The 11008-nt window shown below is 50.0% G+C and overlaps 1 protein-coding gene across 1 annotated transcript in view; it reads left to right on the top strand.

Annotated features, from left to right (window-relative positions):
• Positions 1 to 11008, top strand: part of Igfbpl1 (insulin like growth factor binding protein like 1) — an 18171-nt gene that overhangs the window by 3932 nt on the left and 3231 nt on the right. Inside the window, exons 2-4 of the mRNA XM_033759190.1 lie at positions 5 to 105; positions 9384 to 9493; positions 10143 to 10259. Coding sequence (XP_033615081.1) covers positions 5 to 105; positions 9384 to 9493; positions 10143 to 10259 — 328 coding nt within the window. The remainder of the gene's footprint in view (positions 1 to 4; positions 106 to 9383; positions 9494 to 10142; positions 10260 to 11008) is intronic.

Below are 11008 nucleotides of genomic sequence, written 5' to 3'. Positions count from 1 at the left end.
GCAGAACCTACCCCAGCGTCTGCGCGCTGCGTCTGCGCGCCTGGCACGCGCCCGGTGCGCACCCCGGCCATCTGCACAAGGCACGCGATGGCCCCTGCCAGTTCGGTGAGTCGGATTTGGGCCCCGCAGTACTTTGGCCGGCGTAGAAAACGAGACCCCAGCCCTCTGGTGTGTGGGGTGAATGATGCTCCTTAGTGATGGTGCCACCATCAGTGGGGCTCAGTTTCCCCTTCGGATCAGTGTTTCTCATTTTACTGGGTGTGCAGGAAGAGTGGGGTGGGAGTCCACATCCTGCCTGCTCCTGTGAAACTCATGGTGACAGCAGCCTTGGAAGTGGGCAGAATTCTGGCGAGCCTGCTCTCCCTTTGGTACTTACCATGGTACCTGCAGATGAAGTTGTGGGCCACTGCGGCATATTTGTGCCAGGAAAGCTGGGATTTGGTGAGGGTATTCCCTTTGAGTCTGAGTGTCCAGGTGCCCTGGGGCCAGGTGGGTCGCTTGAATGGAGAGGGAGGGAAGGTGAGGCTACCTGGGGAGCAAGAGCGTCATATGGGGACTCAGGAGTCACCTGGCTGGAACACTGGCTCCCAGGTGTAGTTTGAAGTCCAGCCAAGGGTCCACAGGGAGCTCCTACCCAGGACAGGTGAGACCTTTGGAGACTTAAACTCCAAAGATTAGTGTGCCATTAGGTGCATACTTGGGTTTTGTGAGTATAAGGTGTATATAATTTGAATGGTGCTGCTTTAAGGAAAGGAATTGAAAATTATGAATTGCTAGGGACTTGGGAACTTAAACTTCATCAGCCATCCCTGGGTGCCATGGTTGCCCATCTTTTCTGTGTAATTTTTAAAAACATTAATATAAGGGCTGTCTGGCAGAGCACCCTGCTTTGCTAGCCTGTTGGCCTAGGTGTGGACATGGCCTGCCCATCAGGTTTTGGAGAATAACCTGTCTACTCTTCCTAGAACAGGCTGTGCAGAGTCCAAGGTGAGTGAGCCTATGGCTGGCAAGCTTGTGGCCTGGGCTTCAGGCTTTGTGGGAGGAATTCTGTCCTGGGCCTGGAGACCAAGTCCAGACTAAATGCCTACTTCAGTGTCATGACTTCAGCTTCAAGAAGAAAGCTGGGTGCAGGATTGGGGTGGGTTCCAGGCCTTAAGAAATGTCCAGTGTTGTTTTATTCTCCGCACCCCCACCCTATCCCATTATTCCAGGTCCAGTGTACTCATGTTGGAGATGAGACAGGAAGTCTCCCCCAGGAAACAAAGATGATGTGTGGTCCATTGTGGAGCTGGAGCAGCCAGCCCGTGTTCAGGGAAAGTCCAAAGGCTTTTCCTAGTTGGGGATCCCAGTAAAGGGCAGAGCTGGCTCAGAGTGCTTCTGGGCTGCTTTTGGGCTCCTCGAGTGACCCTGGGCTGTTCTTTTTTCCCCCCATGTGGCTGTTGGCCCTTTTGGAGCCATTGTTGAGGTCCCTTCTACTTTGAATGCTGTTTCTGCCTTGTGGCACTTGAAACAGTCCTGTCTTTTTCTTTGTAGTTCCTATCACTCTATTGTACAATCTGCTTTCATCAGCATTTAATTCACAGGCAATTCCCTTTGTCTGCAGTCAGGTAACACTAACTCCACATGCAAGAGACATAAGAAATGCTGACCAGGTCCCAGAATCTACACCGTGCTGATGGTCTCACATGATGTCTCCCTAGAGTGGTATTCTGTTTCTATGAGAAAGACATTGCAAAGATGTGTGAACCAAATCTGCTTTTATGAAAGGGGAGACTGAGCCCTAGCAAGGACAGGGGACTTGTCCAGGATGTCCAGGGAAGGTTGGCCAGCTCCCAGGTCCCAACACCCTGTCAGTGCTCTTTCGGGACAGGACTTGATAGTATTAAGTCAGGCAGATGGTGGTTGCCATGGTTACCAGAGTAAGGACAGATGGCAGATGGAAACCCCATACCCCTAATTCACTGAAAATTACCAAATGACAAGTAAATGTGACAGCCTCTCCACTCTGATCTATGGGCTCTGAGGCCCACCCCAGGCTCAGGCCTCGGGAATAAAGAGATACTCAAGGCCCCCTTTTCATGACCTCATTAACAGGCGTAAGAGCTCCTGAGCTCAGCTGTCCTTCCCCCCCAGTATTTTTGTCACCCACCTCAGAACTGGCACTATTTCCCCATCACTTTCTGTCTTGATGTACTTGTGTGACCCCTGCCCTTGGGTCCTGGTAAAGCATGAAGGTGTGGACAGGGAGATGTTTCCCAGCCACTTGGCACCTCATTCCCTGCTACCCTAAAGCAATCTTTAATTCAGAAGACACAGCAGGAGCACACTTTAACAATGCCTCTGGGGATCCCAGTTGAAGGAAAACAGACTGAGCAGGGCTGTTCTGCTTGGATATCAGTGATAAAATCATCCCTCCTCAGCTCATGCCCAGCTTCTCTGTGCCCCAGCACCTCGATGTTAAGGGAAGAAAACCTCCACAGGTAGTGATGAGGTTGTCCCAGTGGGGAGAAGCATTTTTATATATGCCCCTTTGCCCCTGAGGGACAGCGTGAAATCTTTGAACTTGAACATACAAGCTGCGTGTTCCTTCTGTGCTCTGACACACCCCAAACTGCCTGGTAGTGGCAGTGATCCTGTGACACACACACTAACTGAAGACCTATGTGTAAATAATTCTTGCTGTTGGAAGTTCCTTTGCCCCCATCTTCTCCTTTGGTTTTTACAACTACCCTCAGGGAGGTCCCACTCCCATTTAATAGAAAGGAAAATAGAAACACAAGAAAGGGAATTCCCTCGAGCCACCTAGCTAGTCCCACCCCAGGCTGGACCAGCCTGGGTTTGCCTGGCTCTTTGCAGGATGTTGAACCCCAGTAGCCCCAATGAGCTCTCGACACCCAAGTCTTAGAAAATTCACCTTGGTTGAAATTACAGCTCCACTTAGAAACCAGACGCGTGTGTTACCAGGTAACCAGAAGAGGCAGCAAATGCCACTTTGTCAAAGGGACAAAGAAGGAACCTCGTGCTCAAAAGCCTTTCATGCTGAGGGAGGGGATTTGAAGCTCAGGCTGCAGGGAGCAGGATTAAGCTGTTTCTCCTTCCACATGGTATTGTGACTATTAGCATAAATTATCAGGGCTGCTCAGTATGTTGATTGTTGAACTCTGGTTGTGTGCTTCAGATGGGGTCCTGTGGGATGACTTTTGATATTCTTTCTTTGCCTGGCACCATTTACTTTAAAGAAATCTCAGAGGCATTTGCAGAGGTCTTTCATTCCAGCTATTAGGAACCCATTTAATTGGCAGGGTAGGCAGACATCACCACGCACTATCATAATTATATCAGTCCCTTTCATCGGTACAGATCGTCACAGTTCACATAGGCACATCACTTATCTCCTTCACCCCGGAGGATGTGGGGCATTCTCTTTATCCACAGATGAGGAAGTGGTTAGCAATTGCCCACGACGAGTGATTGGCACCCAGGCATTTGAGTCTGCCTCAGTATTACTTTGCTCAGCCTGTGGTTTTGCCTCCTGTGACTGCACACTCCTGGTGACTGTTCTGTGTTATCTGCCAGTTAGCTGTTCGACGGTAGAGAGGAAGCTGGCACACTCGAAAGCAGGGCTGACCAGGAGCCACTTCCCTCCAGGGCTATAGGCTTTTGTTGGAGGCAGGTAGAAAAGTAAACTGATTCTTTCAGGATTGTGATGGCTCTGCCAACAGTAAAGTGAGAAGCTGTGGCCCATGGTTTCTGGTGCCTCCAGGCAGGTCCCCCTGATGGATGTCATGACCAGCAGCCAGGAGTAGGTGAGTGCAGGAAAGCGGGTGGAAGAGTCTGTCCCTGGGATGGCCTGGCCTGCCGCACCCTTGAGTCCCTCCATAGAAGACTCAGATCGTAAGGATCTTGCAGCTCTTCCTCAGAACAGCCTTTGGGGAGTAGGAAGGGGAAGGATGGGCTCCTGTGCCTATTTTAAAGAAGAAACGGAGCCAGGTCACAGTACTGGGATGTGGCACAGGCAGGACTAGCTGTGAAGGTCCTGTGTTCCAGCCCACCATGCTGTCCCTCCTGCCCATGGTTGTCGTTCAACACCCCAGTACCACACTTGAAGAGAGATAATACCCTGCTAGTGTCTGAGACACATTGCCCACCTCACGGAGTATCTTCACAGGAACTGTTCCCTGGGTTGATGTGTGGATGCTTTCCTCCCTGTACAGAAAAGAGCTAACACAGCCAGCCCGAGGCTCTGCCTTCAGGAAAGTCTGCTGGCAAGGCTGAGAACTCAGGTTTCAGGAGGGTGTCACCACTCTCCCAGCTGATGTGAGTGGCTTCACTGTGCCTGAACTGTATGGTGTAGCTTGTGTCTGTGTTCCTCAGTTTTTTGTTATTATATCAAAATACCTCAGATGATTAACTCACAAAGAGAAAAGTGTTGATTTGGCTCGTGGTTCTAGAGGTTCCAGTCCAAGATCAGCACCACACGCTGTCATAATAACATGGATCCCTTCCCTCTGTACCGACCCTCACAGTTCACACAGGCACATCCCTTATCACCCCGGTAAAAGTCTGGCAGTGGCCATTGTCTTTATCTGCAGACAAAGAGAAAATGGTTAGCACAGCCCTCATGGCCCACTAGTCTCTGCCTCCTTGCAGGTTCCACCACCTCCCAGCCGTACCACCCTGAGGTCCAGTCTGGTATCACATAGACCTTTAGAGTCCGCTGACCAAATAGCACTGATAAACACCTGCTTACGTCCTGGGAGCCTGAACTGTGGCGTACCGTGGGTACCAACCCAGTTAACACCCTGGGTACCGAGCTCTCATGAGCCTCCAGGTGGACAGCATTTCACACGTGCTGTCCCTGTTCATGGCTGCTCCCTGTGTGACTTTATCGAGAGAGAGGTTCATGAAGCTTTGCCCGATCCCCCACATGACTTTTCCCTTGTCTGACTTTGCTGTGTGTCTTGTGCCGACGTAAATTGTAGCCATCAGCATAGCTGTACGCTGAGACCTTGAGTCCTCCAGTGTCTTTGAACCTGGGAGTTGTGTTGACACAATCCCTAAGCACTAATCTCTTATTCCAGGATGGAGTCCATACAGACAGCAAATATTTCACTTTAAAAAACTGTGTGGAAGTTCGTAGAACCAGGGACCTGGCTTTGAGTTTCTGCTCCTGCAGACCTTGCTGAGGCTTGCTGTCCTCATCTCTAAAATGAGGATAAAGCCACACTCCTCACAGAGCTGGTGTGAGAATGGAAGGCGTAATGCACAAGGAAGGGTATTCTGGGGGGAAAGCAAAATGGTGTTAGTGATACAGGAAATAATACCAGAGATGAAATATGAAGAGTTGTATCTCCCAACCTGTTAAAGGTCAGAAACACTGAGCTCGTGTTCTCTAAAAATTGAAGAATGAATTCTAGGGACAATGGAGGTGAAGAGTAGAAAAGTATTTATTGATAGGAAAGCTTCTGAGAGGCAGGAGGGGACCTGAGCGGGTAGCCCGGGGACCCCACTCCACAGGGGAATTTTATGGAGTAAAACCCACATGGGTACAACATGGGCCACAGCCATGATCAGTCAGTAAGGTTGTGAGTATAGTCATTTAGGTAATAGAGGTCCAATTGCAAAACAAGCATGGATGGAAAGAACAAAGACTTTTAGACTTCTTCTAGGAGATGATGGGCCCAGAGGTCTCCAGTCACCCCCTGGGGTGGCAGATGTCTATCTAGACTTCATTAGGCTCAGTGTTTGTCTTTTTTTGTTTTTTGTTTTTTTTAGACAGGGTCTCACTGTGTAGTGAGACTGCCCTGGAACTATGTAGCCCAGGCTGGTCTCGAACTCTCAGCGATCCTCCTGCTTCAGCCTCCTGAGTGCTGGGATTACAGGCATGCGCCACCATGCCGGGCTTCAGTGTTTGTCTTTCCAGGAACTATACAGGTCTGGTTATCTTGTCTTTATCTTCAGGCCTGATCTCCAACAGATGTGTCTCTGGCCACAGTTGTTGTGTGTCTCACCTTTGTCCTGACTCTCGAGGATTTAGCCCTATCTGAATGCCTGGAATATTTCTGCCTAACTCAGCTGCCTATAATATTAGGGCCAGGGTAAGAGAGCTGGGGTTCTGGAAACAGATACAGGGCTCATGGTCTCAATCCAGCAATCAAGGCCTGCCAGCCCTGTGTGGCTCCCCCATAAAACAGCTGGTTAGATTGCTGAAAAGACAGGTTTTCTCCAAGCATGTCAGCAGAAGAGGGCTTAGCACATAGCAGGCACCGCGTTAGCCTGTGACATTGTTTCCATTGCTGTTATGAATACTGTTGACTGTGAAGAATAGTTTCAGATAAAAACGTTTAAATTTCAAATCCTATGTGTTAAAGTGAAAAGCAGGCGATTATGACAAAGTGCAGCCTGAGGACATTTCTCAAGATGCCTATTCTGCCTGGGTTATGGTGGTAGTTACATGACTGTGTGCATTCGTCAGAATTTAGAACTAACTGTACACCAGAAAGTATGAGTAGTACTGTGTGCTCGTTTGCAAATAAATAGTGAGGCATCCCTTTGACATTGAAAGCAGGAGTTGCTTTGGTAAAAAGGCAAGCTATTTCCCAGCGTGAAATCAGTGGCAAAGACAGTATTTCCAAGACACTCCCCCTTAATTGCAGGTATTGAAAGAGAGGAGGAGGGGAGCAGGAGTGAGGAAGCGGAAATGTGATTTACTGGTTTATTCATTTAGGTCTGAAAGGGAGTGATGAAATCTCATTTAATATTTATGACTTTACATGAATGAAAGTGAAGCCCAGTGACAGAAGGTCCCTTTAGAGTCCATTGAGGGCTCTGGAAGAGGAGGGTTCTGACAGTCCCCACAGGGAGCCATTGGAGGACTGGTTTGGGCTGAGGTGGAGGTGACATCCCAGTGCCTGTGTAGTTGGGAGGTGCTGGAGGGGATGTGAATAAATTAGCCTGTCTTTGTCATCGCAGATGGGGCTGCTGCCAGAGCCAGGGTGTGGGTTCTTTGTGGTAGCGGGTGATGTTCCGGCAATGTTAGACCTTCAGAGGTTGGTTCTTTGGGGGCTTTGGCTACACTCTTGGACATGAGCTGGCAGGGTCCCTGGCAGGGCAGTCCAGTTGAGGCAGTGGGCTGAGCAGGTGTTGGAAGAGGCAGCCTGAGACAGTGGGGTATCCTTGTATTCAACTCTATGGAGAATCAAGGCACCCACAGATTCAGGCTCCAGAGGGCAGCCCTGGGGTCAGCAGGTGGCACTTATAGAGACAGCTTTTTAGCTCCAGATGAGGATAAGCTTTCTTAGTAGCAGAGTCCTTCGAAAATGGAAGGGCCTAGCTCTGTAGGTAGTGAGCTCTCCATCACTAGAGGTAGGAAAGTGAAGTCTAGATGGGTATGTCACATTCAGCCTCAGGATTCTGGGGAGTTGGGATGCTATCTCCTATTTAAGCATCTGTGGCCTGGGATGGGGATTTAGCTCAGTGGTTCCAGCACCTGCCTTGCAAGCGTAAGGTCCTGAGTTTGATCCCTGGTACCAAAAAAAAAAAAAAAAAGGGGTCTTCAAGAATCTGAAGCTCAGTGGTTCCAGCACCTGCCTTGCAAGCGTAAGGTCCTGAGTTTGATCCCTGGTACCAAAAAAAAAAAAAAAAAGGTGTCTTCAAGAATCTGTGGCTTAAGATAATTTGGAGGGGTATCAATTTGTCTATAGATAGATCACCCTGACCTGACCGGATCTGCTTCCCAGTCTATTTGTAGGGTCCGGACTACTTTTTCTGCATCCTTCCACTCCCATGCTTTTTAGGCTATGAGTCAACCCTGTCCCTTACCCCCACACCCTCCCACCCCATATCCCTCCCTCCATTTTTTACTGCAGTCTTGGGCCAGGGGTGAGGGCCCTTCCCTTCTCAGGACAGGCAGAGCCCCAGAAGTCCTGGAGCCTATAGTACGATGGCCCTGAGTGAACGCATTTGTTCTTTTATTTGCCTTGTGTTTTCCATATGGCCGCCTGTTTGCTAGGCCTGTTTCCTACCCTAGCCCCCACTTGCACATCAGGTACTGAAGCCATTGCTTTCTCACTGTCTATGGTTGCGCCCCCTGTGCAGCCCTGGGGAGGAAGCATATGATCCCCAGCTTACAGGTGAGGAGGTCTGAGCTGAGAGCACTTCCATGGCCAGGAAGTGGATGCCACCTTGGATGCCAGGGTGGCTGAACTTCCCGTCAACCACAGGTGAAATCAGGTAGATACACCTGGACTGCAAGGCTAGCTGTGACTTAGCAGGTCAAAGAGGTACAGGCGCCCTGGTCCCAGTAGTGTTTGCCTGGCTAGGCCTGCAGGATGGCTGAGATGTCTAGTAGAGCTGGGCAGGGTATCCTGTGAAGGAGGAAAGCTGGGGGCCAGAAGGCCAAATGGGCTGGACGTGACTATCACAGCCGGGTGTGAGCAGAGAAGATAGAGCAGATGCCAGGCAGGGAAGGAAGTATGAGTTTTTGGGTTTGTTTTCATTTTGTTACAGTTATAGGAAGTTGAACTCAAGGCCTTCACATTGAGCTACATCTCCAGGCCTTTATGTTAAATTCTGAGACAGGGTCTCATTAAGTCACTGAGTTGCCCTGCTGTGCTACCGCAGCCTCCAAGAGTGCTGGTTTTACATGTGTGTGGCACTACACCCTTTCTATGAGCTGAGTTTCTAACTCATGCCCACAGGCTCTCAGGTCCCCTCCAGAGAGCCCGTGTTCCCCACTCTGCTCCCCACAATGCCTGGTAGCCCAGAGCTGTGTTTGCCCCATTCCAGAGTCACAGAGGCTCAGCCCCTCTTTCCTTTCCCTGGGTTCTCAGGTCGTTTATGGATGGAGTTGGGTGTGGCCTGGTGTCTGCATATGCAGACTGCCACGTCCAGTAAGAACCTAGGGTCTCCACTGCAGGGTGTAGGCAGCGGTCTGTGTGGTGTCCTCCCTTGAAACACTCAGCACACAGAAGCAGAGACACCCTTGTGTTTGAAGTCTCTGTTGTTGGTAACCTGATACCAGCCCTCTAGGAAGACGCCACTATGCACAGATGAAATGTACACAGATGCAGCTGGGGTCCAGGAGGGGCCCACAGAAGGAGTGTGTGAGACCATAGCTCTGCCGCTGACCTTGGTAAGTTGCCTTGCTTCTCAGGACTCATTTTCCAAGGGCAGTGGGTCAGGAAACCAGCAGGCTCTCTTTCAGGTGTGAGGAAAGCTCCCCCTGCAATCCCCTGTATGGGACTATGTCCCCTCCATTGAGGAGCAACTGCACCCATCAGAACAGGGGTCTCCAAGGCCCTCAGCAGACAGGGCGGTGTTGGAAGCAGGCAGCTTGGGACCTGCCAGCATAAAGCCTGTGTTTCCTCATGTTCTTCTCCCAGCTCCTGTGGTCATCTTGCCACCCCGGAGTGTTCACAATGTCACTGGAGCGCATGTTTACCTGTCCTGTGAAGTGAGGGCAGTGCCCACTGCAGTGATCACGTGGAGGAAGGTATTTCTCTCCAGGAACTCTTGTGTGTGTTTGGGGGTGGGGGCATGCATGTGCCCACACACTTGAATGAGGCAGAGACAGAAACAGATGTGGGTGGTAAATATTTTTCCATGAAATGTGTTTGTTTGTATCTCTTTATCTGTGGGCTGGAAGATTACAGAAGAAGCCTTATATACCACTCTGTCTCAAAACTTCTATCCCAGAGGAGGGACAGGTGCAGTCTGTCCTTTGCCATCTGCTGCCTTGGCCACTAGCCTATCTCAGCTGCTGGGACCTGAGAACCTGATTCGTTGTGGAGCTGAGTTGTACACTGACTCAGCTGAGAGCAAAAGACTCAGTCCTGTCCCAAATGCAAATCTTCCTCTTCGGGAAGATTTGCATTTGACATTTGTTTTCTCTGTGACTCAACAGCCCTGACAAGGGCCATGAAACTGACCTGCTTCTGCCAAATAGTGGCGATGTTAGCATCTGTGCCATCCAGCAGGGGGTGCTGCTTGTGCACACATTTAGATTTCAAAGGCACTTGATGTTATTTGAATATGAAAGAGAGGTGCTAGGGTTTCAGCCTTTGAGTCAATGGGAGGATGCAGGTGGCAGCGGGTCGGAAAGACTTGCTTTAAGTGGCTCACAGTTTCTCTGTCCCCTGTAGGTCACACACTCTCCTGAGGGCATTGAGGTGCTGGAGGAGTTACCTGGGGACCACGTCAATATAGCTGTCCAGGTGCGAGGAGGCCCTTCCGACCACGAGGCCACAGCTTGGATTTTGGTGAGTTTTTCAGATTGTCTCATGTTACTGACTGGCCTTTATGAATGTCCTTTATTTTTCTGTGACATGTGACAGTTCTCAAAGCTCTTCCTTTTCATCTTACGGGCCTTGCAGCAGCTGGCAAGCTGTGTGGCCCCAAGAGCACAAGGGATCTGCTGCAGTGGCCCTCTCAAGACATCTGTGTCCTACTGCTCAGAACCTGTCAGTGGGCTTTGTTATGTGGCAAGGAAGATTAAGATTGCTGGAGAGCTGACTTTAAGGTAGAGCGAATGGCCTAGTTTACCCAGGTGGGCCCCATTTAAGAGTAAGTATAAATGAGGAAGAAGGAGGCAGAAGAGTCAGGTAGAGTGATGTAAAAAGACCTCCACCCACCATTGCTGGTGCTGAAGCTGGAGGAAAGGGCCATGAGCCAAGGAGCACTGGTGTATTGGTCAGCTTTCCGTTGCTGGACAAAATCGCTGATGCCTCCAGCTTACAGGAGAAGAGGGTTATTTAGGCTCATAGTGTTCAAGGTTTCAGTCCATAACTCACTGGCTCCAGTACAAAAACATCATGGAAGAGGGGCAGGTCAGAGGGATATGGTGGTCAGGAAGTAAGCACAGGGAATGAACATTGGTCCGGAAAGGGCCAGGGACCACAGAGTCCCCAGGGTCACAGCCCATGGATAGGGTTAGTGCCCTCACTATCCAATCACCTCTCTTAACCAAGTCAAGTTGATGATCTTTTTTTTTTTTTTTTTTTTTTTTTTT

The sequence above is a fragment of the Fukomys damarensis genome, unplaced genomic scaffold (assembly GCF_012274545.1).
Source record: "Fukomys damarensis isolate Sample0158 unplaced genomic scaffold, DMR_v1.0_HiC HiC_scaffold_36, whole genome shotgun sequence".
Taxonomy (NCBI): domain Eukaryota; kingdom Metazoa; phylum Chordata; class Mammalia; order Rodentia; family Bathyergidae; genus Fukomys; species Fukomys damarensis.
This window is presented reverse-complemented; position numbering and strand designations above follow the sequence as displayed.